Raw genomic sequence first — 27,386 nt, 5'->3', positions numbered from 1 at the left:
TTCCACCTAATTGTTCCAGTATTTTTGCTTCTCGTATTGTTTTTTGAATGTTTTTGGTATAGTTTTGATATGGTCTTGGTGTGTGTGTGTGTGTGTGTGTGTGTGTTTGTGTGTGTGTGTGTGTGTGTGTGTGCGCAGGAATGCAGAGCAAATGCAGTCTTGGATCACTCGCATCAACACAGTCGCTGCCATGTTTTCTGCTCCACCCCTGCCAGCTGCCATTGGCTCACAGAAGAAGTTCAGCCGCCCGCTGCTGCCAGGCTCTACCTCCAAACTCTCACAGGTCACATTATTAAAGTAGAAGAGCTGCATGTTTTTTGTCATTATCTGGCTCCTGTGTCTCTGCTGTGTGTTCTGCAGCCACGAACTCTGTTCTCAAACTGTGAGTCCTCACTAAACCTTGTGTTTGTGTAGGAGGAGCAGGTACAAGCTCACGAGGCTCGCTTTCACGCCACCTCCACTGAGCTGGCTGAGCTCCGCTCGTACCCACCTGACCGAAAGGTCAAAGGTCGTGAGCTGGAAGAGTACAGACTACGGGAAGAATATCTAGAGTTTGAGGTAAGAAACTTGACATCTTGACACTATTGGAAGGTAAAACGAAGACCAAAGGGGACGTTGAACATCATTTGTCATTTGATGTTTGCAGAATAATCTTTGCAAAGCAACAACATTCAACATTATTGCATCTGATTCAAAAGTGCAGATGATTAGTGTGCATTACTGAGAATATCAGGTGTAAAGTCAGCTGTGCCGAGCTGTGCAACTCGCATGAAAACTCAACTCCAGCAGTTAAAAATTGTAGCTAGCTAGCAATGCTACTGATCGCTATAGCCCACACATGTTAATATGACCAAGTGAGTGAAACTAAAATGAACATCTTTGTGTTTTTATGGTGAAAATTGAACTAAACTCAGAAACAAATGCATTTTCTCATAATTTTCACATTCTCATATTGTAGAACTTTAGAAGTGCACAGATTACTGTAGAGCAGAGGGCAATAGTCAGACCGTGGTCCTAGACATTGTCCTATGTGTACCTGGACCTATAACCGATAAATTATGGAGAATTATTTAATTTCGATGGGTTGGTTCTGTTTTAATCGGCTGAACTTTTCTAGCATTTACTGTAACTTTAGTGGCCCGGGACACTCACTGACCAATTGCATGCATTATAATTATCACGTGGGGGGATCATGAGTTTGATCCCTGCTGATGCCACAGCCATTTGTAGCCAGGATTCCAAGAGCACACAACTGGCCTCAAACTCTCTTGGAGGTTAGGAGGGTCTTCCCTCTCCCCCGTCACACAGCATGATGCTAGCCATCACGGTCATCTTTTACTTGACTTAACAGAATTGCCTATGTTTTTTTGTCCAATGACATTGTGTTAGCCGCAGTTTGAAAAGACACCGTAATCATTGACATATCTCAGAGGATGAAGGTGCTAGAGTCCAGCTTGCTATCATTGTATGACAAGGGAGCTTTACCTAGCGGCTGGAATTGGCTACAACAAATATTAGGGGGATAGGACTGGTTTAAAATCTACACTCTCCAAAGAAACTAGATTTCCAAATATTTATGTTTTCTCTGTCTGTCTTAGAAAACGCGGTATGAGACGTACAGCATGCTGCTGAGAGCAAAGCAGCGCTGTGGAGACGACAATCTGTCCGTGTTTGAGGCCATGCTGCTGGAGGAGGGTTCACTGCAGAGGGCTCAGTCCAGCCCAACTCTCCAGGAGAGCAGCCTGACCTGCAGCACCAGAGATGGTCCCAGCACCGCAAGGGACCCTTCAGCCACAGGAAATGGCACAGGAACAGGCTGCGTCCGCGGACAAGGCCAGAGACACAGCTACCGGCAGGCTGTCAAAAAGTGACCTGTTGCAACTCATACTGGAAGCTCTTTGTGCTGGAAGGGAAGTGAGGTCGTTCTCTTACTTGTGTGCGCCCTCCTGCTCTCTGTGTGCCCGCAGGAAGTGGCACAGATTCTGACTGAGTCTGACTCTGTGATTGGCCAGCTGGTGAATGATGACAGAGTCCTGGGTTGTGATTGTGGGGGGAGGAGGGGCAGAGGAAAGTATTTAAAGGATGTTGATCTGAGAAACGAGGGTAGAACTGAGCTAGAGAGAGAGAGAGAAAGAGAGAGAGAGGGGGTAGAGGGGACACGTCCGCTCATCCGTCTTTCTGCCATCTGCTCTATGGATCCACACACTCTCCAATCACCTCCGTCCTGGGACCAAAACAGCTCAATACCTTTAAAGTGACTGTTAGCATCAAAATATCATGCAGGGGCAATTGCACCTTTCAGCTTCCCTGCATGTAAAAACAATTCAGTGTTGTGGGGAATTTTTTTTTTTTTTTTTTTGGCAAGTCATTCCTTGCACTTTTTTCGTTTTACAAGAAGTCATACTGAAACTACCTGTTTATATCTGTTAAATTCATAGCAACAGGGGGCGTCACATTCCACATGAGCAGTGCACTGAACAGCATCCATAGGTTGTTTCGTGTAAGATGGGGAAATTTCTCATAACGGCAGACGGCTGTGCATCTTCTGTATATATCTGGGCTAAATCCTAATGGCCCCTTATTTGATAGCTAGTGCACTGCTTCAAGTGCCAAAGATCACATAAGGGGCCATTTTTGAATGGATCGTGTCCACCTACTTCAGCAACCACTTGACAATAGTCGCCAATCACGGAGTCAGAATGAGTGATTACTTTGCAGTGGTCTGCTGCGAATCGCGCGAACACTTCAAAAGGCTCCTGGGCCGAGCTGATTATCATGAACCGTAGGTAGATCATACCAGAAACCTTTCGTTTTAAATACGACGGTCATTTTTGCCCCAGAATGTCTCTTGCACTCAATCTTAACTATTATTCCTATCTGAGATACATTTAATATACGTCTCTGGAGTTTATTTACCTTTGAATATTATTACTGTCCTTGTCCTTTTATTGGTTCTCTTGGCTGAGTGTTCTTGTCCACTGTGGCCAGCATGGCTGAATAGTGATGGCTTCTTGTAATCTCCTCTCTTTTGCAGAAAAGCAGCGAATCTAGTGGTGATATGAAATATACCGTGTGTAGCTTGGCTGTCTTTCAGGCCCGTTATGTTCCCCACCCAGCTCTCTGAATGTGTCTCTGTGATTTTTTCACAACACTTGGGCTTTGTTTAACATTGAAATTTGTCCTTTGTTGTGTGTATGAGTGACGAATGGGTGTATGCTTGACAAAATATATCAAATGTATGTGGAATGTATTTGATGCACATCTTAATCATGGATCAGCATCCGTCTGTCCGACACGGGCCTGTATTTGTATGCTCAGAGCATTTCCATTTGGCTCGCTTTATCCTGTATGATAAGGGCACTATAAGAACGGACAGGTGAAACTGTAATGCTGTGTCATGTATATGTACATTAGTTACTGAGGCGCTGTCTATTAGAATGTTACAGACTCAGAGAATCATGACGATGGGGATTCTAGACATTTTCTAGAAGGTTTCACATCACATCGTTGGCTTATTTATTTATTTATCTGTTTGGTTAAGCAGTTCCAGCAAGTAAATGAAGCGTGAGCAAGCTTGTCTGCTTTTCCACATCTGTTCCTGATCTGATTTGAAGAGAAGCAAGGGAAAGGGCAGTGGTACCAAGTCCTGGGGAAAATAATACGCAAGAAATCAAACCGAACTATCAGTTGTACACGACCAACTTGCACCTTTGTAACACGTCACAGATTTTGTCAAATGCAAACTGTTAACTCCATGTATGATCTCTGTAATCTCTGCTGTTGAGCATTGGACGAGCAATCAAAGAAGAGATGCAAAAAAAAAATGTGAATGTAATGTACTTGATCTTTTTTGAGTTCAGGCAAAAATTACAGTTGCAAAGCCATTTTTATTTCCTCAGGCTGATTTAAGGTCAACATTGGCTGTTGCAACACCACCAGTTAACCAGCAGAGAGCGCCATGAGAGAACTCAGCCATAACCATAGAGAGTGATGTCATTTCTATGGCTATTACTACAGCACTGCACACAGACTGTGAGTGTGCGTGAGTGTGTGCATGCATGTGCTTCTCTCTCACACACACACGCACGCACAACTGCTGTCGGATGTGTGCAGTTTTTTGATCAGTGGCAGGATTTGATGGAGCACAGCTTATGCAGTCCTGTAAGGCTATAGTGATGACATGGCCTGCTGTCTGACTAAAAAACTGCATATGAATCTTTAACTGTAATTATAACCAGCACCTGAATATTTATAAACGGCATGAAATTGTGGTCTGCTTTCATTTATATTCTGTGTATTGTTCCCCGTGAATATTAGTGCTCCTTTTTTCTCAATTCACTGCCAGGATTGTGAAGGGTAAAGGAACTGGGTAAAACTCTACTACATGTAAAAGAAGGAAAAATCCCGTTTTTTGTAAGGTTGAAGGTTACGTGTATACATCTTTAGGCTGTCTTAATACCCCCTTTTAATTTTCTGGTGTTTCATTTCTGATCATCAGTTGCATTGTAAAAAAATCTGTAAGGCAATGGTGTCTGCATAGCCTCTCTTTATGGCCTGTAGGAGCAAAAATAAAGACACACATCTATTTAAAGAGGCCAGTAATCTTTAGTGTCCAAAATGCCAAAGTATGCATAAATGCCGCTGTACAGGAAAACCAAGAAAACCAAGCACAGTTCTACAAATGTTAAGTATTTTATTGCATTGAGTTATTTTGGTGAATAGATTTAGAGGGAAAAGTCTTTAATCGTCTTTAAGGAATGTTTGCAAGCATTGAACAGCTCTACATCTGTCTCTCTAATCTTATAGTGGTTCACAAACCACTGCCAGGATGGATCGTTAAACTATCTGTTTAAAAAAGACCAACAAAGTTTTACCTTTTCCTTGATGTTCCTGTCCATGAGCAGAGGGCAGTTCAAGCTCTTTGATCTCCTGATTATGCTCTTTTACTTTTCAGTACATCATTGTTTCTAACTATCTGGCCACCAGGCAAATGTGGACAGCACTGAGTGACCCTTCATTTTGTGATATAGAGGGGTCTGAAAAGATGCATGAAATCTGATATTGTGTATAAAGTTTGTAAAATACAAACAAGCACATGCTAACTTCTTTCATCGATTAGCTTTCATTCACGTTGTATTGAAGTAGCCCTTGGCACTAAATGCTGAACAGGAACAAGTGAACAATCCTGACTTTTGTGAACTTCATAATTCAGGAATGAACTACATATGTGGACTTCGCAGTGGGCTATTCAACATAGTGAGCTACAGCATTACTTAACACTATTCTAAACTTAGAAGAAGGTACTTACTAGCTAGTAGATCTGTAATTGGATATTGTAACAATGCTTAAAAGGTGAGAATGGCCAAGTTGGAAAACTGACAAAGGACTAGAAAGATCTAATAATACAGCTTTAAATATGCTGAGAAATTGTGGTTCACATTGCATTAAGAAGTGTGGGGGTGCATGCCCCAATAGTCTGAGAGAGATAAAGCTGGTTAAGAAGCCCTGTGAGTGCATGGAACCAAAAATCAAAGCTGACGTGTTTTGGAGCTCTGCCTCAGTGTGACTAGGGGCTGCAGTAGTGTGTATATTTTGCTTGAGGGCAGGTGGATGTGGGTAGGGAGCCTATATAATCAATAAGCATGATTTTTAACTAGAAATGTTCGACCTAGTTATCTTTGCAGATCGTCCAGGCCTATTGGCCCATAGAGCAGAGTGGGGCAGTATGGCACAGCATTCATTTCACAGGCATGTGAGGGGACACTCCCAGAAATGTAACATTAGAATATTTTCTCTGCTGACCAACACTTATGTAGGCTCATCAAGACATCAGAAGACCACTGTCTGTTAAGGTCAGGACAACTTTACCATTGGTGTCAAAGCAAAAATGACTCCCTATAGAGATTTGAGAGATCTTGTCATTTGAGTATGTATATTAGCATTTTTAATTACTGTGGCCATACAACAGAAAAACTGTGGCCACCAACCCTCATTCTGCTAAATCAAGATAAAATTAATTGACTTTCAGTCCAGACAAGAACAGACGAGGGGTCTTTAGTTTTATACATTTTGACTTCCCCTCTTCAGTGGCTTTGGGATCAGTATCAAATGTCAGCAAACATTCATACGTCATACATTCAACGTGAAAGTTTCAGCAAGGGCAAAGGAAGATGCCTGGATCACCTCACATCACTCAGTGTTGACCAACAGCGACGTAAGTATAAACACTCTTTAAGCACCGAGGACACGAACAGGCTATTAGTCAGTAACAGTATTATTAGCAAAATCTGTGCAATGAGTGACCATTTATTGCCACTTTAATTTCAAAATAATTGCATGCATCATTTCTTTTATATTAGTAATGTGTCCCCTTGCTTTAATAACAGCATCAATTATGTCGGTTAATGTTAACAATGGTCTCTCAAGTTTCTGTCCATTCTAGCCCCCTCTTAAATTTACTGAGTGCAAAATCAAAAATAAAACAACTTTATAAGTCAACTATGTATTTACTTTTCACTTTCACTTATTGCACTGCAATCTAATGAAATGTTTACATGCAGCTCCAGAATTACAGAGGGATTTGCTGAGGTTTATGTGCAATGCCCCTTTTCATACGACACCATCTGAATTAGGAGGGGACAGAGTTCTATGCTGTGTACAGCTTAAAATGGCTGAACAGGATGTTTCAGGACGTTTTTGGCTCTTCATGGCCTTTTGCTGTAATGACGGCATCAGAGAAATCAGTTTCTGGGTCATGAAGAAGAGGAACTGGATCAGGAAGAAGAAGCAACACCTTCTGGGGTATTTGGATGTATCCTTAAAGTGGATCCACATGGGCTTCATGCAGACTCTCCACTGGTGTCCCACAAGGCTCAGTGCTTGGTCCGATACTCTTTCCCCCTATATTCACTCTCTCGGATCACTATAGTTAGCACATAATACTAGCTAGCCAGTGAAACTATCATGAATAACTATGTCTTCAAAATAGTTTTAGGCCATTATGCTTATGGGGACCTTTTGCTCTTTGTTTGAGGGAGCTGTCTAATGCCTAACTTTAAATAATAATGAAAAAAATATCCTTCATAAATAAACATATATACCTACCTCTGTAATCGCCATAATCTTATATTTAAACAATATGTATACAATATAATTATGCATTGATATAAATCTTTATTCATGTACTTGCATATATATATTTTTTATTTTTTTTAATATCAACTGACATTTTTATGGGGCTGTATAATTATTTACAAGAACTTTTATCTTGTGGGGCATTGGGACTAAAGAACTTATTTAGCTACTGTGTTTACTGATTGAGTACTTGAGATTTCAGTACTGAAAAAAACTTAAACACTAGAAATGTGGGGAAAAGTGTGAAAAGACGAGTCATCCTTCACCAAATTCTCACAAATGGTTGAGTCAATGTGCAGCATATACCAAGAGAATGTTAGTTATCCATGCAAACTAGCTATCCACTTGTTTTGTTAAGCAGTTCTAGCTAGTAAATAAAGTGTAAGCATTTCTATATGTGTTCCTGGCTTGTAATGAGCAGATTCAAGGACAAAAGGTAGTGGTACTGAGTCCTGGGGAAAATAATGTACAACAAATAATCTAACTGGACTATTAATTGTATCAGACCAACTTGCACCTTTGTAACACATCAGAGATTTTGTCAAATGCAAGCTGTTAACTCCATGTAATCTCAGCTGTTGTACACTGAGCAAACAATCAGAGGAGAGATGCAAAAGGATGTGAATGTAATGTGCTTTGTGCTTTTAGGTGTTCAGGCAAAAGTTACAGATGTAATTTTTTTGTGTTTGCCTGTTTACTCAGGATGATTTAAGAACAATGCTGGCTGTTCCAACACCACCAGTTAGCCAGCAGAGAGCATCATGAGAGAACTCAGCCGTCACCATAAAGAAGTGATGTGACTTCTTTACCGTTTCAAAGCGCTGTTTCAAAATACCACAACTGGGAACCAACCGATCAAACATGGCCGTGAGGTGTACAGAAACTTGGGTGCTTAACTGCAAACTCAATCAAATAATTGAAATAATTTTGGTAATCCTAATTGACCTAAAACGGGAAACGTTTATTCTGATTTCATGCCAGACAGTGAGAAAAAAATGCATATATGTCTTTTTATATAGTGTATGTAAACTTCTGGTTTCAACTGTATATACACTCTTCAAGTTACGTTTTGTAAAGACAGTATTCAGAATACACTAACTTTTTACATTTTTAGGAAAACAAGTTTTCAATACTTTTCAACTAAATTAAAAAAAATTAATCTTCAGAAGATTGAAATCTTTGGTTATTAATCTCAGTGTTACTGAGCTCTGCTAAAGCCTGAGTAGACTGATAAATCAATGTAATGATCAGTTATTAATCTCAGTGTTACTGAGCTCTGCTAAAGTCTGAGTAGACTGATAAATCAATGTGATGATCAATTATTAATCTTAGTGTTACTGAGCTCTGCTAAAGCCTGAGTACTGATAAATCAATGTAATGATCAGTTATTAATCTCAGTGTTACTGAGCTCTGTTAAAGCCTGAGTACACTGATAAATCAATGTGATGATCAGTTATTAATCTCAGTGTTACTGAGCTCTGCTAAAGCCTGAGTAGACTGATAAATCAATGTAATGATCAGTTATTAATCTCAGTGTTACTGAGCTCTGCTAAAGCCTGAGTAGACTGATAAATCAATGTGATGATCAGTTATTAATCTCAGTGTTACTGAGCTCTGCTAAAGCCTGAGTAGACTGATAAATCAATGTAATGATCAGTTATTAATCTCAGTGTTACTGAGCTCTGCTAAAGCCTGAGTAGACTGATAAATCAATGTAATGATCAGTTATTAATCTCAGTGTTACTGAGCTCTGCTAAAGCCTGAGTAGACTGATAAATCAATGTGATGATCAGTTATTAATCTCAGTGTTACTGAGCTCTGCTAAAGCCTGAGTAGACTGATAAATCAATGTGCACACTGTTAAATTTATCTCAGTCTGACTCTTTTCACAGAGAGAGTCAGTTCTACAGCAGGTACAGGTACCTTTAATATTCTATTGAGTTTATTTACATAAGAAAAAAACCTTACATATTTACAGTGAAAGTGTTTCTTTAGGACTATTTAAACAATACTTAGCATCACAAGTGTAACGGTTCCTGGAATTTCTTCTTTACAGAAAATGACATTATTGTCAACAACAGTTGTTATAATCATCATGTGGCTGTAATTTTGTGGCCATGCTGACCATCTTAGGCCTCACTGGTTTGGAGGTTTTCTACATTACGTATATAACAGTGGTTTCTCTGAGACTGTTTTGAAAACAGGCTAAATGAGGACGTCTCCATGAAACAGAACATATCTCAGGGAATAGTGTGGCAGCTGTCTCACTAGTGCTGATCAGTCAGTCACAGCTGATGAAGGAGGGAAATAAGAAAGTGACACACTGAAAAGATGGAGTCAGTTTTATGAAACACACTGTAATGTGTTTACAAGGTAAATTTTAGAGATGGGGCAGCACGGTGGTGTGGTGGGTAGCGCTGTCGCCTCACAGCGAGGAGGGCCTGGGCTCGTTTCCCTGGCCTGGCGACCAGGGTGCTCTCTGTGTGGAGTTTGCATGTTCTCCCCGTGTCTGCGTGGGTTTCCTCTGGGTTCTCCGGTTTCCTCCCACAATCCAAAGACATGCAGTCGAGCCAATTGGACATGCTAAATTGCCCCTGGGTGGGAGTGACTGTCTGTGTCTGTCTGTCTGCCCTGCGATGGACTGGCGACCTGTCCAGGGTGCTTCCTGCCTTCCGCCCGAAGACTGCTGGGATAGGCTCCAGCACCCCCCGCGACCCTGACGGAGAAGCGGCTTGATGGATGGATGGATGGATGGATGGATGGATGGATGGCTTTTAGAGATGTTTTGGGATGTTTGGAGAAAGACCCTTATTGTGAAAGTGGGCAGGCCTGTGTGTGTTCCTTTAGATTGGGAAGTGGCTAATTAGAGCGAATTGTTAGACAATTCAGCGCGGCTGTGGTGACACTACACGCTTTAATAAAGCACACCAGCACCACCTCTTCGGTGTAGCTACAATATAAACACTGGTCAGGTTTCCAGTGGTGCAGATGTTCATTTCATAAAATGTTTTGCATAAAAGTAGCAAATGTGGATTTGTATTATTTTGCACTTTTTGTATCTGATTTCTATGAAATAGCACTATATTACTGACACAGTGTGGTCACTGACTGAATTAGTTCAGAGCCCATTTTGATCAAGCTACTCCACTTTGTTTATGGTAACAAGGCTATATCTCTGTGCTAAACACGTTTTATTTTTCCCATAAACTGTTCATAATTGTAATTCATTAATCTACTGTGCATTGGAACATTGGATACAAACACTATAGAGTTGCACTAGGTGTTGGATTAAGCTTATTTATTTATTATTAGTGACTGATGGAGTTCATTGATACATGGTTGTAAGCTTCAAATGTACATTTATGGCATTTGGCAGATGTTCTTATCCAGGGTGACTTACAATTGGATCATTTTACACAGGTAGGTGAAGGTAGTGTTAGGAGTCTTGCCCAAGGACTCTTATTGGTACAGTGTAGAGCACTTAGCCAGACAGGGGATTGAACCCTGGTCTACAATGTAGAAGGCAGAGGTGTTACCCACTACACTATACCAAACACTAGATGAGCTATGCTTGTGGTTTGGGCTGGAATTGAACACCTTAACATTACATGCTTATTACATACCAAGGCTTGTTATTCATTGACTACAGTGACTTCAGTGCAAACAGATGGAGCTTTTCTTGGGTTATAGATGTAATGAAACTTTGGGCCCACCAGCGAGCCCATGGCTTGGTAAGGGTTTAAAAGACAGTAAAGCAAAGCGCCACTTTTATAGTGTTTCTGTTCTAAAACTAAGAGACATTTCTAATGTCGTTTTTTCTAAGTTTCCTCTACTTGAAGTCAAAGCTGATGTCCTTTTCAGTGCGATACAGTCTAGACAGAGCCAGGTGGGTAGGCGGGGTCTCCCCCCTGTTTCTGGAGATCAGTATCAGATGTGAACAGGAAAAAGCTCCATTTTAAAAGCGTAAAGTTTGAGGCTCGGAGTAGCAGCACGGATCTCCTGACCTCGGTCATGTGTGGACAGGCAGCGTTTAGCTGGTCTTCACTGTAAGTTCTCTTTATGTTTCCCTCAGAACGGAGGCGTCGCTTGGTCTCGCCTTCCGGGACTGTAGGTCGAGATATTTTTAACCAGCCCAGAACTTTCTAACAGAACTATGACGAGCCGGTTAGGGCAAAAGACACGCGAGGAAACGCGAGACGGAATGAACCTTGAGGACGCGAAAGGAAGAAACTGCGCGAGTTTGTTTACCTCAAGTTTGAAGTGTAACTCAGATCTCATGCCAGAGGTGGACGAAGTACACAGATCATGTACTTGAGTTAAAGTAGAGACACCCAAGGTAAAATATTCCTCCAGTAAAGTAGAAGTTCCTTAATCTAGACCTCCACTTGAGTAAAAGTACTAAAGTATTTGCCTTCAAATGTACTTAAGTATCGAAAGTAAAAGTACTAAAAGATTAATTATGACTCTAATATCCTGTTATCATTTTTATAACAAGACTCGGTTCATTAACTCATTTCAGGTGAAAGTCCTCTCCCAGTCTTTTAATAGAACGTCATTAATTAGTGACGCTGACGTCTATTAAAATGATCATAAGCACAAAACACTGAAGGTAAACAGTTTCCATCAGGGAGAACCGAGTGGCTCTGAAATCACTTTTTACACACAAGCAAAGTTTCAGTTTAAGATTACTTTGTAAATCAGTTACAAGCTGAACAGAAACTGGCTTTAAACTCAGGATCACAAATAAGTTTTCCTTTACTATGTTGATCTGTAGGCCTCTGTTCATAAACATAAACTAACCCAAACTAATTTACTATAAAATGAAAGTGTTTGTATGAATTCAGAAAAAAGCCGCGCCAGTCACGACTGCATATGTGGTCTATATTGTGCTCTGTTTACACAAAGTTAGGTTAGTTCATCATTTAGGTGACGAATGTGCTCCCAGATTTTATGCTGCTGCCTCTGATGTTCAACCTGCTGCACTGGGTTGGTATGACCAACAGGTCAAAACAAGCTCAGAACAAAGTGACCGCTGTGCCCTGATTGGTGCTTTGGCTTTGCGCTTCTTTCGTTTTGACATGTTACGTTTTTATACACACAAAAACAAAAGGAACGACAGATTTCTCAAAATGTAGTGGAGGAAAAAGTCAGATATTAGACTCTGAAATGTAGTGAAGTGAAAGTAAAAAGTCGCCCAGAATGGAAAAACTTACACAGCTCTTTTTCCAGCTGGGAGTCTCAGTGTTTGGTCTGTCACTAAGAGTTAGGAGGAACAGGGCCAGAGTAAATGGTAAGAAAAGGAGGAATAGAAAACAGGTTTTAATGGGGGAGGAGCTTCCATAACCAAGGAATGAACGACTGTGGGCAGATGTTAGCAGGGTTGTGTCAGACCTACACTATATTTCCAAAAGTCTTCACTCACCCATCCAAATAATTGAATTCAGGTGTTCCAATCACTTCCATGGCCACAGGTGTATAAAGCTGAGCCCCTAGGCCTGCAGACTGCTTCTACAGACATTAGTGAAAGAATGGGTCGCTCTCAGGAGCTCAGTGAATTCCAGCGTGGTACCGTGATCAGACGCCACCTGTGCAACAAGTCCAGTCATGAAATTTCCTCACTGCTAAATATTTCACAGTCAACTGTCAGTGGTATTATAACAAAGTGGAAGAGATTGGGAATGACATCAACTCAGCCATGAAGTGGTCGGCCACGTAAAATGACAGAGACTGGATGCTGAGGCGTATAGTGCACAGAGGTCACCAATGTCATCACAGGTGACAGAGTCAATTGCAGCAGACCTCCAAACTTCATGTGGCCTGCAGATTAGCTCAAGAACAGCGTAGAGAGCTTCATGGAATGGGTTTCCATGGCTGAGCAGCTGTATCCAAGTCTTACATCACCAAGCGCAATGTAAAGCATGGAATGCAGTGGTGTAAAGCACCGCCACTGGACTCTAGAGCAGTGGAGACGTGTTCTTTGGAGTGATGAATCACGCTTCTCTGTCTGGCAGTCTAATGGATGACTTTGCATTTGGCGGTTGCCAGGAGAACGGTACTTGTCTGACTCCATTGTGCCAAGTGTAAACTTTGGTGGAGGGGGGATTATGGTGTGGTGTCGTTTTCCAGGAGTTTGGCTCGGCCCCTTAAAGGCAATATAGTGTATATAGGCAGCTCTGTGGAACATACCTATATTGTATCCTCAGATGATCAGACGCATTTGTGGACCCTACATTACATGTTCCTTACAAGTTTGTCAGTCAGTGGAATTATCACCATCTCAGAACAGAATGCCAGGAGTCCAATGGCCTTGTGGACCGATGACTGGGTCAAACCTTATGTATCTGAAACAGAGATACATGGCATTGACTATGAAGGCAAAAGTGTTTATCATGAGACTGACAGGCCAGGTACATTACATGTGAGCATCATAGATACCCTACTGAATATCTTCAAACCTTGCTGGACCCCCTATCAGATGACTGGACATGGAAAACAGCATTACTTATTTGTTTTAGATCTCATCTGTAGGACATGTGATTGTATCTGTAATGAGAAACAGGAATCAGAACTTCAAAGTGAAAAAAATCAATGATGTATAAAACCTGACATCTACAAAATGGCAACTTCACAGGAGAAGTGAAATGTTCTTAATTGTAGTGGAAGTTAAAGGAGCAAGATTGGAGCGTTTCTATCAGTATGTTCATCATGATATCTTGATACAATTTAAAGTGTAACTCAAGTTTTTAAATTATGCAAAATGTGAAGTTCTTTTCTTTAAAAGTGCAGTGAAACCGTTAGACTGTTAGTCTGTCAGTCTTCATAAATGAAGCAATGTGATGGGGGCTTTAGTTTAGGGATACAGCTGACAGGCCTCTCATGCTTCTTCAGTTATAGTTAAAGTGTAACTGACGTGTTTATGAGACGTTCGGTTTAGTATATGAAATTGTCATTTATCATTTTTTTAAAAAAACAAAACAAAAATATTTTAAAAGCTCTGATTGTAACATTCTGTGAATGAAGGAATCAGTAGATACAAACCTCACTTTAGCCGAGCAATCTAGAAATAACTTTGTATGCAGTGTAGAAGTAGATTTCATTTAAAAATATAGATTATACATCTTATAAACAAATAAATAACTAGTAATCAGCTTGATGTGATGTAATCCACTGAGACTATTTTCTAAAGCTCTGTTCTCGTACATCTGGTTATTTGCATTTCACATTTGGACTTTAATCTAATTACATGTTTACATGCAGCTCCAGAATGACTGAGGCTGTGGACCGACTGCGTCTGCTTCAGTTTGTGCTGATCCAAGCCCTGCTTCTCACAGGCTGCTCCAGTGAAAGTGACAGAAGTCAGTTCACATATCACATATATGTTAAAGTGTGTGTGTGTGTGTGTGTGTGTGTGGGTGTGTGTGTGTGTGTGTGTGTGTCTGTTTATTGAACTATTACAATGCATTTAATGACAATGTATTCATTCTTTGTTTATGTTTTGTTTTGTTTTTTTCTAGATTATGTTGAATGTCAGAACATAACTGGAACAGTTGGGAAACCATTAACTCTGACCTGCAATATTACACGTGATCCAAGCTGCAGCTGTACTCAATACAAATGGATAAAGAATGGAATTGAGCTGAAAAGTGACACTGATTGTGACGGGAATCCCACAGTTAATTACACAATTCAGAATCCATCCATGAAAGACAGCGGGACATTTAGACTTTGGGTACAACTGACATGTACATCTATTAAAGGGGATCTCAGTGTGATGTTATCAGGTATGTTTCTTTTGTCAGTAGAGAAGTTACACAATGTTAAATTCATCAATTATTTATTCGTTGAATTTTAAATGCTTTCTGTTAAATTGATCTCAATCTGACTCTTTTCACAGAGGAGGTCACTCCTGCACCACCAGGTACAGTAACTCTTCCTCTTCTATTCCATTCACATGAGAAAAAAAATCAATTCATCAATTATTTATTCATTAAATTTTAAATGCTTTCGATTAAATTGATCTCAGTCTGACTTTCTTTCACAGAGGAGGTCACTACTATACCACCAGGTACAGTAATTCTCCCTCTTCTGTTCTATTCACATGAGAAAAAAAAAATCTATTATTTATTCATTAAATTTTAAATGCTTTCGATTAAATTGATCTCAATCTGACTCTTTTCACAGATTTCTTCGCTACTGCACCAGAAAGTACACTGTCCTCTTCTTTTAATATTCTACTGAGTTTATTTACATTAGAATACTCATTTTACATATTTACAGCAAATGGGCCAGTGAAACTACTTTATCAGAACTATTTCAACAATACTTACAGCATCACACACGTAACAATTATAAAATAATTCACATTAAGACCATTTTGAATGGAAAATAATGAACATATTTGTGAACTTGCAGTAAATATCCTGCTGACCATCCAGACTTTCATTCTTCACCATTATAGCTAAGGAATAAGAGCTCATTTGCTTTGCTTTCCATGTAGTTTCTGAAAAATAAGCCTTTGGATGTAACAAGCCTGGGATATAAAGGGTTTAATCTTTGCTTTTGCCACTGTTAATGTAACTGGTACTTTATTTTCACAAGTATAAATGATCTGCTCATTATATTCTGTTATATTTGTAGATCCTGCTCTGATTTCTGCCTTACTTTAATAATGTAACACTGTTTTCTTTTCTTTTCCACAGTAATTGCATGTTTTGGCATCAGCACCAGCACCAGCACCAGTCCTCATTATCGTATAGATATCCTTTTTTTGGCCCTCCTGAGTATCTTAGCCCTCATTGGTTTGGTAGTTATCTTCAGAAAGTATATTACAAAGGTTTTTCAGAGACTGTTCCAAGAGAGGCTGAACCTTGAACTCTTCAAGAAACAAATCATATCGCAGGGAATAGTGTGACAAGCTGTCTCACTAGTGCTAATCAGTCAGTCAGAGACGATAAACTGGGGTCAGTTTAATGTGCACATTAACACTGAACAAGTTTCCAGTAGTGCACCACTGTAAACCTGCTCAGTGTTAAGTGTTAATTAATTAAATATAATTATATTTAATTACTTAACACTGATTATATAACAATGTATATGTATATATCTCGCTGAAAACCTTGTATCTCCAACTTTGTGGTTTTTCAGTTTTTGACATAATCGTTGCCGTTTATGTTGTGTGTAAATTTCATGAAGACTGGTCCAAAAGAAACGGCCCAAAATGGCCACAACTTAATAAGCCGTGGGAACAAGATAATTAAGTCGTGGCCACAACTTAGTAAGGCGTGGGACCGAGATCCTAATGTGTGGATGCATTAAGATCTCATTCCCATGCTTTAATAAGGCATTGCCACACATTATTTTTACTTATATTAATATAAACATAAATATATACGTCAAAAACAGAGAAGCTTCCCCAATAATGCGGTTCTTAAAGTCCTCTGCCATCTCTTCTACACGTCTCCTCGTTAGTGTCCTGCTAGCACAAAAACATTTGACCAGTAGTTTTTTTTAAATATATTTTTATATATTTTAAAAGCTGCTAAGCATGTATAGAGTTCTCCAGGGTGACCTTAACCTGATGGGGATGTCAAAATGTCATGTAAACATTTATGCCCAACATCTGGCTTGGGTTTAGCTGGTTTCCAAAATGAGGTGTTTTTTTTTTACACTGTAAAAACTGATTTGGAGTTTCACCTTAAATTTAAGGCTACCTTAAATTATAATTGTATTACAGATAGTAGACGGATAGTGGATACTGTTAGCCCATTGATGGCAAAGCTGGTGGCCCACCGTGTTTTTACTCTGTGTTCTCCAGACAGCCGACTCTTCTCAAGAAGAATTTTACGCATAATGGAACTTTTGATCTTTTATTTTCCACTCATGGTCCAATTTACTTATTTTTCTCTTCATTTTTCTTTCATTATCCTTTGTAAATCAGTTTATTGACTAATGCTAACAGCGATATCAATGCACATCAGCAGCACATTCACAAAATCATTTAATATTATCTCATCTTTTCTTTCCCCAGTTGTTTTGTAATATTTGCTTTGATTTATTTTCCAAAATGCACATTTAAAACCTGTTTCAGTTAGACCTTATATACAGCATAATAATCTGGGTGGTCCGAGGGTGGACCAGGAGTGGAATACAGTCAACGGGGTGTCGACCTAATCAAGCTAGCAGATGGATATGTGCTTCCTATCTGGGATCCTTTCAATAAAGAGTTAACAGGATGTAACTCAGGATAATTGCTCTGTTAACTTGCTGTTTGGTGTTAGATGAACTATAAGGCCAAACTTTTATCAAACATCTTATCTTACCTTTTGTTCATGTGACAGGGACAATACAGATAAACATTGTTACATAGAACACAACACATGTAATGCATATAGAGCATCTAGCTTAGGCTAATTTGCAGCTGCAGTCCCTGGTTAGGCCTAATAAATAAATAAATAAATAAAAACAAATAATAGCACGACAAATTTAATAATTACATAAAATACAGAAAACGCACCTACTTGTATGACTAAATCTGTGATGAATGCATCTGTATGTCTGTGTATCATCTAAAACCTGCAAAATGTTCTGTTTGTTTCTCTTTACACCGATGTTTCACTTTTACAATAAAAAAAAGCTTGAGTTAACTTTTTGTTTTGATTTCTAACGGTAAAACATTCCATAGTCGTAGGCCTTTAGCTGTATCAGATGACTGACCAAAAGCTGTTCTGAGCACTGGCATTGTACTGTAGCCACTTACTGCTCTCTTTTTGTTGTCACTCCACTGTTTTCCTGCTTTCTAATAAACTTGCAAGCTTATTTATGCCCTTAAAAATAAGCTTTAATAAAGAACAATTGATAAAACTTTGACCACTCTGTTTCTGGTTATAAGGTCGTATCAGTGCAAAACCATTTGAACTTTTTTCCACATAAACTGTTCACTATTGTGCATCATTATCTACTGTGCATGGGAACATACGATTGGAAATAAACAAAGAAAATATTACAAATAAATACGTTATTTAGTACACAGCAATGAACATGTTTCTTTTTTTTTTATGAATGAACATGTTTCATAACAAAACTGTGGGCCACATTCACCGTCCGTACTAAAGAAGAAATTTAGTTTAAAAACCCTCTTATGCAGTTTTATGACCATTCTGACATTCACCTATGTGGACTTATTTGGAGTTTGTTCTTAGGTAAGAACAGAAGCTACACACACTTAAGAGCACAAAGGTGTGAACAGTTCTGTGGTTTAAAAACACGTCAGGAATGAGAAATAGACTTTTTCTTAGGATCTTTCTCAACAGCAAATTTAAGAAAAACCTAGGAAGATGTTGGTGAATGAGGCCCAATGTTATTAAAGTGTCCAGTCTCAGCGCAGATGAGGTAAAAACCCTGATGCTTTTCTACAAAGCCACAAAATTTGTATCAGCAGCTTTGTGTAACACCATGATTTTCTTCTGGGTGAGGACTGATACAGAGAGGTCTAGATAAAAGTCAAGAATTTTTCTTTTATATCTCCTATGTTCTGCAGTCTGCTCCATGGATCCATGCAGACTCAGACTGCCTCAGTGCTGGGATCAAAACAGCTTTATGAAAGGCTTCAGAATATTAATGTAATGCAGGGGGGCATTCTGGCAGTGCACCTCTCAGCTTCCCTGCATGTAAATGTGAGACTCAACTTCACACAAACTCTTAACTGCAGGGAGCTGTCTGAAACCTTTGTCTGTCTTTGTAACTGGTGTGTTCATTTGTACACTTTAAGTGTAAAGCACTCGTAGAGAAAGAAGGCGAATAGGTTTTTTATCTGGCCAGAGGGGACTTATTCACATTTTCGGCTAAAGAAGCCAAAGAAGAGATAGTTAAATTAGTATCTCCAGCCTCAGAAGCCTGACTGCAATCCAAACCTCACCAGTTGAGTTAGAGCTCTTCTGACACCACAGAGACCCGGCATTGCCGAGCCATGCACTAATCTGTGAGCAGATTGACCATCGAAAGACCAAGCTCCACCCTTGAGCAGCCTCGAGAAATCTCCGCCCAGTTGTTAACTGACAGGGCGTTCGCCTGTACGGCTATCCCGATAGAGAAGACGACCCCAATGCGTGAGCTCCTGCCTTCGATCGAGCTGGTCCCGGGCGACCCCTCCTTCCTTACATATCATTGCACTCGGGGCTCTGGTGCTAATTTATTTATTAAGAACACTCTTAATACATATATACACCCATATAGCTATCAACAACCATACTTAGGGTCATTCTCTAGAGGCTCTTTCACATCTGCTTCCCCAAGAAACCACACTTCCTCATACTGTCATATATACACCCATATAGCTATCAACAACCATACTTAGGTGCATTCTCTAGAAGCTCTTTCACATCTGCTTCCCCAATAAACCACACTTCCTCATACTGTCTAGCTGTGAATCATGTTACTTGAGCTATTTGTTTCTTTTGACTTTTATTTTTATTTTATTTTCTTTAGTATTGAATCTAATTGGAATTCTGGTTTGATATTTAGCCAATAAATTCCCTTTTTGTGGGCGGCACGGTGGCATGGTGGGTAGCGCTGTCGCCTCACAGCGAGGAGGGCCTGGTTTCGATTCCCCGGCTGGGTGACCGGGGTCCTCTCTGTGTGGAGTTTGCATGTTCTCTGCGTGGGTTTCCCCCGGGTTCTCCGGTTTCCTCCCACAGTCCATAGACATGCAGTCAGGCCAACTGGACATGTTACATTGCCCCTAGGTGTGAGTGACTGTCTGTGTCTGTCTGCCCTGCGATGGACTGGTGACCTGTCCAGGGTGTATCCTGCCTTCCGCCCGAAGACTGCTGGGATAGGCTGAAGCGCAACCCTGACGGAGAAGCGGCTTGGATGGATGGATGGATGGATGGAAGGAAATTCCCTTTTTATTGAACCGACAGAGAACTAGAGAGGACTTATTAAACATCTTTGAATATGTTTTCCATTCCACATATATGTTCACATTCCATTTAGAAGCGTGTTGGTCTGTACCCCAATAGTCAGTTCATTTATTTTTTAGTTGTGTTTGTTTTTTTTAGAACGAGAGAGAGAGAAGCTGCCTGTTAGTCCTCTATGCTATGATTCTAGCTTTACCCAACAGCTTTTGCCTTCTACTCACTTCACGTTAAATGTAGCTTGAGTGCATGGAAGCAAAAATTAAACCTGACATGTTATGGAACTTCAGTTTGCTTCACTGTGACATAGACTACATATATTGGTTGAGGGCATTTGGATGTGAGAAGGGAGGCTATATAACCAGGAATCATGATTTTTAACTAGAAATCATTGTACTGGTTATTTTTGCACATCGTCCAGGCCTTTTACCTAGCAGAGCAGAGTGGGGCAGGATGGCACAGTTTTCATTTCACAGCCATGTGAGGGGACACTCCCAGAAATGTGAACTTAGAATGTTTTCCCTGCTGACCAACACTTGTGTAGACCCATCAAGACATCAGATGACTGCTGACTGTTGGGAAGTATGTGCCTGTGAAATTTTTCTTATTGCACTGCAATCTAATGAAAATTTTTACATGCATTTGTGAATTTCTCTGCTGTGGGACTAATAAAGGATTATCTTATCATATTTCCACAGATCATGTTCCAGATCATTTTCTCTGGCGATTCTTGGCCTTTTGCTGTATCATTTCTCCCTCTGATCATTATAGTTAGCACATAACACTAATTGAGCAGAGAAACAAAAAATACACACACACTTTTTCTAAGTCACTTATCCTTCTGGGTCGCACGGGAAACAAAAATAAATATGTCTTAAAATATTTTTGGGCCATTATACTTTTGGGGTCCTTTTGCCCTTTGTCTGGGTGGGATAAGTTGTCTAATGCCTGAAATTCTAACTTAAATCCTCTCAAAAACAAATGGATATTCATTTCTCTATAAACCCCATAAATAATTCTATATTTAAAAATATTTGTCCAGTATAAATATGTATTAATACATGATGTGGATTAATATACATGCACAGATCACTATTATCATTTTTTTACTATCAACTGACCTCAAAAATGTTCTGGGGAATAAATCCTGATATTGTAGTCGCCCAGATAAAATTCAAAATAAGTAAAATCATGCCTTCAGTGACTGTTTTGACATTAGCCATGGCCCCATCAAGTAAATGTTACCATTTTTTACCTTAATTATCAACATTCAGTTCAATTTATTTGTATTGGCATTTTCATTGGGCTATGAAAGGCAAAAAAGCATCCATGATTATATCCATGTACTTTTATCCTGTGGGGCACTGGGTTTTAAAAACTTACTAATTCTTTAGACTAATATGTCTACAGATTGAGCTTCCTCAGAACATGCACTGGACAGTTTGCACCAGTATTCACTGACATCTTCAACATGTCACTGGCCCAGGCTGCTGTTCACTCTTCTGCCCTGTTTGGTTCTCAGTCTTCTGAAACCAGTGCTCCCACCATCACTGGATCCCTTCCAGTTTGCACTCAAACAGGTAAACAGAGGATGCCATTTCCACACTCTTCATTTGTCCCAAGTCCTCCCTAGAAATCGGAAAACATACATTCACTGACTTCAGCTCTGCTTTCAGTATAGTCATCCCCACCAGGCTGGTCAGCAAGCTCAGTGTTCTGGGAATCAACACCCTCCTGTGTAATTGGGTCTTGGACTTCCTGACAAAAAGACCTGTCTGTGAAATTGGGCAGTCATATGTCCTCCACCCCCACCCTGAACACCAGTGTCCCGCAAGGCTGTGTACTGAGTCCTCTGCTCTTCTCCTTGTTTACCCAAGACTGCGTTCCTCTGCACATATAAAACATCATAATTAAATTTGCAGGCAATACCTCAGTGGTTGGCCACATCAGCGACAATGATGGATCGGCCTACCCGGCTGCCTGGTGTATCTCCAACATCTCCCTCAACACAGACAAAACCAAGATCATTGTGTAGATATATTTGTAAGTGTGTATATATTTATCTATTTGAGATGCACATTTGAGATTTCAGTGCTTAAAAACTTCAACAGAAGCTCTGTAGAGATGTGGGTAAAAACGTGAAGAGATGAACTGTCCTTCCCCGTTTTCTCTACGCATGCATAGGACGCACCAAGGGACTGTTACAGGACTGAATGCTTGCCCCTGCTGACAGTGAAGTATATAATTTGTCTTCTTGTCCACCGTGGTCAGCGTAGGAGAGTGATGAAGAGTAATGTCTTCTAGTGATTTCTTCTCTTTTGCAGAAAAACAACAGTGATTATATGAAATGAAGTGTGTAGTTTGTGTCTCTCAGGCCTGTAATTTTCCCTCCTAGCTCTCTGAATGTGTCTTTTTTTGTAACACTTGAGAGGCGCTGTCTATAAGAATGTTAGATATGATAGAATGCCAGAAATTTCTAGAAAGTTCCACATTAACTTTACTTATTTATGTCTTTTGTAAGGCAGTTGTAAGACATTATTAGCCCTTGTGTGGTGTTGATGTTTTTGTAACTCAGTGGTCTGGTGGACCCACCATATAATTGTTTGTAAATCATAATCATAAAAATTTATGTAAAAATACCAGATATTTAAAATGTCACATGGTCAGGGTAGGGTTTTCCTGTCCACCCTCACACACACACACACACACACACACACACTGCATTGTGTCGAAATACCGTGATGAACATGAGATAAACAAGTGTACACTTGCTAATGGCATCAATGGTACCAGTGGTACGCAGCCACACACACACACATACACACACACATGCATACATACACTACATTCCCAAAAGTATTCACTCATCTGGCTTCACACACATATCGAGTGACATTCCACTCTTAATCCATAGGGTTTAATATGATGTCGGCCCACCCTTTACTGCTATAACAGCTGCCACTCTTCTGGGAAGGCTTTCCACAAGGTTTAGGAGTGTGTTTATTTTTGACCGTTCTTCCAGAAGTGCATTCTATTGGGTTGAGGTCAGGACTCTATGCAGGCCAGTCAAGCTCTTCCACACCAAACTCGCTCATCCATGTCTTTATGGACCTGCTTTGTGCACTGGTGCGCAGTCATGTTGGAACAGGAAGGGGCCGTCCCCAAACTGTTCCCACAAAGTTGCGAGCATGAAATTGTCCAAAATCTCTTGGTGCTGAAGCATTAAGAGTTCCTTTCACCACTGCATTTGATGGTTTGCATTGTGCTTGATGATGTAAGGCTTGGATGCAGCTGCTCTGCCTTGGAAACCCATTCCATGAAGCTCTCTATGCTGTTCTTGAGCTAATCTGAAGGCCACATGAAGTTTGGAGGTCTGTAGCGATTGACTCTGCAGAAAGTTGGCGACCTCTGCGCACTATGCACCTCAGCATCCGCTGACCCCGCTCTGTCATTTGACGTGGCCGACCACTTTGTGGCTGAGTTACTGTCGTTCCCAATCGCTTCCACATTATATTTATATATCCATCCATCCATCCATCCATCCATCCATTATCTTCTGCTTCTCCGGGGTTCGGGTCGCGGGGGCAGCATCCTAAGCAATGAAGCCCAGACCTCCCTTTCCCCAGCCACTTCCACCAGCTCTCCAAGGGGGATTCCGAGGCGCTCCCAGGCCAGCTGGGCGATATAGTCACGCCAGCATGTCCTGTGTCTTCCCCGGGGTCTCCTCCCAGGTGGACTTGCCTGTGACACCTCCCGAGGGAGGCGTCCAGGAGGCATCCTAACCAGATGCCCGAACCACCTCAGCTGGCTCCTCTCGACGTGAAGAAGCAGCGGCTCTACTCCGAGTCCCTCCCGGATGACTGAACTTCTCACCCTATCTCTAAGGGAGAGTCCAGACACCCTGCGGAGGAAACTCATTTCAGCCGCTTGTATTCGCGATCTTATTCTTTCGGTCATTACCCAAAGCTCATGACCATAGGTGAGGGTGGGAACGTAGATCGACCGGTAAATCGAGAGCCTTGCCTTATGGCTCAGCTCTTTCTTTACCACAACAGACCGGTAAAGAGCCCGCATCACTGCTGACCCAGCACCAATCCGCCTGTCAATCTCCCGCTCCGTTGTACCATCACTCGTGAACAAGACCCCGAGATACTTGAACTCCTCCACTTGAGGCAAGAGCCTATCCCCGACCCAGAGGGGCTCTCCACCCTTTTCTGCCTGACAACCATGGTCTCGGATTTAGAGGTACTGATTCTCATCCCAGCCGCTTCACACTCGGCTGCAAACCGATCCAGCGAAAGCTGAAGTTCGCAGCCTGATGTCCCCAGTAGGACCACATCATCTGCAAACAGCAGCGATGTGACCCTGAGGTCACCAAACCGGACACCCTCCATCCCTTGACTGCGCCTAGAAATTCTATCCATAAAAAGTATGAATAGAATCGGTGACAAAGGGCAGCCCTGACGGAGTCCAACTCTCACTGGGAACGAGTCTGACTTACTGCCGCCTATGCGAACCAAACTCCAGCTTTGCTTGTACAGGGCCTGAATGGCTCGTAGCAAAGAGCCATGTACCCCGTACTCCCGAAGCACTTCCCACAGAATACCCCGGGGAACACAGTCGAATGCCTTCTCCAGATCCACAAAGCACATGTGGACTGGTTGGGCAAACTCCCATGAACCCTCCAGAATCCTGGAGAGGGTGAAGAGTTGGTCCAGTGTTCCACGACCAGGGTGGAACCCGCACTGCTCCTCCTGGATCCGAGGTTCGACTATAAGCCGGACTCTCTTCTCCAGTACATCTGCATAGACCTTGCCAGGGAGGAGTGTGATTCCCCTGTAGTTGGAACACACCCTCCGGTCACCTTTTTTAAAAAGAGGCACCACCACCCCAGTCTGCCAATCCAGTGGCACCGCCCCGATGTCCACGTAATGTTGAAAAGGTGTGTCAGCCAAGACAGCCCCACAACATCCAGAGCCTTGAGGAACTCAGGGCGGATCTCATCCACCCCTGACGCCTTGCCACCAAGGAGCTTCTTAACTACCTTAGCGACTTCGGCCTCAGTAATGGACAAGCCTATTCCCATGTCCCCAGACTCAGCCTCCTCACTGGAGAACGTGTCGGTGGGATTGAGAAGGTCCTCAAAGTATTCCTTCCACCGCCCAATGACGTCTTCAGTCGAAGTCAGCAGCTCACCATCTCCACTATATACAGTGCTAGTGGCACACTGCTTTCCCCTTCTGAGTCACCTGACGGTTTGCCAGAATCTTTTCGGAGCCGACTTAAAGTCACTTTCTAAGGCCTCACCAAACTCCTCCCATACACAGGTTTTTGCCTTGGCGACAACTGAAGCTGCAGATCGCTTGGCCTGTCGATACCTGCCAGCTGCCTCTGGTGTCCCACAGGCCAACCATGCCTGGTAGGACTCCTTCTTCAGCTTGACGGCATCTCTCACCTGGGGTGTCCACCACCGGGTTCGAGGATTACCGCCCCGACAGGCACCAACTACCTTACGGCCACAGCTACAGTCAGCCGCTTCAGCAATGGAGGAACAGAACATGGCACATTCTGAGTCAATGTCCCCCACCTCCCCCGATATCTGGTCAAAGTTCTGACGGAGGTGTGAGTTGAAGATCAATCTCATAGGTTCTTCTGCTAGACGTTCCCAGCAAACCCTCACTATACGTTTGGGCTTGCCTGGTCTGACCGGCATCTTCCCCCACCACCTGATCCAACTCACCACCAGATGGTGATCAGTTGACAGCCCAGCTCCTCTCTTTACCCGAATGTCCAAAACACATGGACGCAAGTCCGATGACATGGACATCCTTGTGTTCAAACATGGTGTTCGTGATGGACAAACTGTGGTTTGCACAGAAGTCCAAAAACTGAACACCACTAGGGTTCAGATCAGAGAGGCCATTCCTCCCAATCACACCCCTCCAGATCTCACTGTCATTGCCCACATGAACGTTGAAGTCCCCCAGTAGGACAATAGAGTCTCCAGGAGGAGCACTTTCAAGCACCCTTCCCAAGGACTCTAAGAAGGCTGGGTACTCTGAACTGCTGTTCGGTGCATAAGCACAGACAGCAGTCAGGACCCGTTCCCCAACCCGAAGGCGTAGGGAAGCTACCCTCTCGTCCACCGGGGAAAACCCCAACATACGAGTCGAGGGGCTATGAGAAAGCCCACACCTGCCCGCCGCCTCTCACCATGGGCAACTCCAGAAAAGAATAAAGTCCAGCCCCTCTCAAGGAGACTGGACCCAAAGCCCAAGCTTTGTGTTGAGGTGAGCCCGACTATATCTAGCCGGTATCTCTCAACCTCGCGCACCAACTCAGGCTCCTTCCCCGCCAGTGAGATAAGTTCCAAAAGCCAGTTTCAGCAACCGAGGATCAGAACGCCAAGGCCCACGCCTTCGGACACTGCCCGATCCACAACGCACCGAACCCCTACTACTGCCCCTTCCATTGGTGGTGGGTCGATGGGAGGGGGGACTCATGTAACTCCTTCGGGCTGGGCCCGGCCAGGCACCATGAGTAAATGCCCGGCCACCAGACGCTCGCTGGCGAGCCCCTCCCCCAGGCCTGGCTCCAGGGTGGGGCCCCGGTAACCCTGTTTCGGGCAGGGTACACAAGTCCCGTTTTTGTGTCTTCATAGGGGTTATTATGGATCACACTTTGTCTGACCTGTCACCTAGTACCAGTTTGCCATGGGAGACCCTACCAGGAGCTTTTGCTCCAGACAACATAGCTCCTAGGATCATTCAAGCACGCAAACCCCTCCACCACGATAAGGTGGTGATCCATGGAGAGGATTATATTTATATAATGTATTATATTTATATAATATAATTTATAATTATTATTGTTATAATCCCACTGACAGTTGACTGTGGAATATTTAGTAGTGAGGAAATTTCACAACTGGACTTGTTGCACACGTAGCATCCTATCACTGTACCACACTGGAATTCACTGAGCTCCTGAGAGCGACCCATTCTTTCACTAATGTCTGTAGAAGCAGTCTGCAGGGCTAGGGGCTTGGTTTTATATACCTGTGGCCATGGAAGTGATTGGAACACCTGAATTCAATGATTTGGATGGGTGAGTGAATACTTCTGGCAATATAGTGTATATACACACACAGACAAACAGACACACTTTTGTTCCCCATGGTTTCACCCAAAACCACGTGTATGAGTGTGTGGGGGGTGAACAGTGTGAAGTCACTGAAAATCTGTTATTTTTTATTTCTTTGCAGAAATTGAGCGAAGGTCAAAGAATCTGAAGTTGAAATAATAATAAATCGCATCATTTTCTTATGAAAACAGGTTCCAC

The 27,386-nt window shown here is 41.9% G+C and overlaps 2 protein-coding genes across 7 annotated transcripts in view; both read left to right on the top strand.

The window, feature by feature from the left end:
- LOC108439444 (PH and SEC7 domain-containing protein 1) overlaps positions 1-4,591 on the top strand; it is an 87,698-nt gene extending 83,107 nt beyond the window's left edge. For all 4 annotated transcript variants that reach the window (XM_037544099.1, XM_037544098.1, XM_037544097.1 and 1 more), the window contains 3 exons: positions 139-283; positions 415-558; positions 1,599-4,591. In XM_037544099.1, coding sequence (XP_037399996.1) covers positions 139-283; positions 415-558; positions 1,599-1,871 — 562 coding nt within the window. In that variant the 3' untranslated portion in view covers positions 1,872-4,591. The remainder of the gene's footprint in view (positions 1-138; positions 284-414; positions 559-1,598) is intronic.
- Positions 4,592-11,056: 6,465 nt separating this feature from the next.
- On the top strand, positions 11,057-16,255 carry LOC108416060. Of its 3 annotated transcripts, none has more exons than XM_037544438.1 (7): positions 11,057-11,180; positions 14,392-14,489; positions 14,649-14,915; positions 15,029-15,052; positions 15,176-15,199; positions 15,316-15,335; positions 15,834-16,255. In XM_037544438.1, the coding sequence occupies exons 1-7, from the start codon at positions 11,146-11,148 to the stop codon at positions 15,834-15,836; spliced, it is 471 nt and encodes a 156-aa protein (XP_037400335.1). In that variant the 5' UTR covers positions 11,057-11,145; the 3' UTR covers positions 15,837-16,255. The 3 variants fall into 3 exon arrangements, with proteins under 3 accessions (XP_037400335.1, XP_037400333.1, XP_037400334.1); XM_037544436.1 differs by having other exon boundaries at positions 15,316-15,339; positions 15,834-16,254; XM_037544437.1 differs by lacking the exon at positions 11,057-11,180 and adding an exon at positions 11,213-11,470 and having other exon boundaries at positions 15,316-15,339.
- The last annotated feature ends 11,131 nt before the right edge of the window (positions 16,256-27,386 follow it).

The sequence above is a fragment of the Pygocentrus nattereri genome, chromosome 13, assembly GCF_015220715.1.
Source record: "Pygocentrus nattereri isolate fPygNat1 chromosome 13, fPygNat1.pri, whole genome shotgun sequence".
Lineage (NCBI taxonomy): Eukaryota > Metazoa > Chordata > Actinopteri > Characiformes > Serrasalmidae > Pygocentrus > Pygocentrus nattereri.
This window is presented reverse-complemented; position numbering and strand designations above follow the sequence as displayed.

Excerpts from the sequence above, each read along its gene's own strand:
- LOC108416060 (XM_037544436.1), top strand. The coding sequence starts at position 11,146 with ATGTGTGGACAGGCAGCGTTTAGCTGGTCTTCACT. Across the intron at positions 14,490-14,648 it reads CTCCAGTGAAAGTGACAGAA|ATTATGTTGAATGTCAGAAC; the intron begins GTCAGTTCACAT and ends GTTTTTTTCTAG. Across the intron at positions 15,053-15,175 it reads GGTCACTCCTGCACCACCAG|AGGAGGTCACTACTATACCA; the intron begins GTACAGTAACTC and ends TTTCTTTCACAG.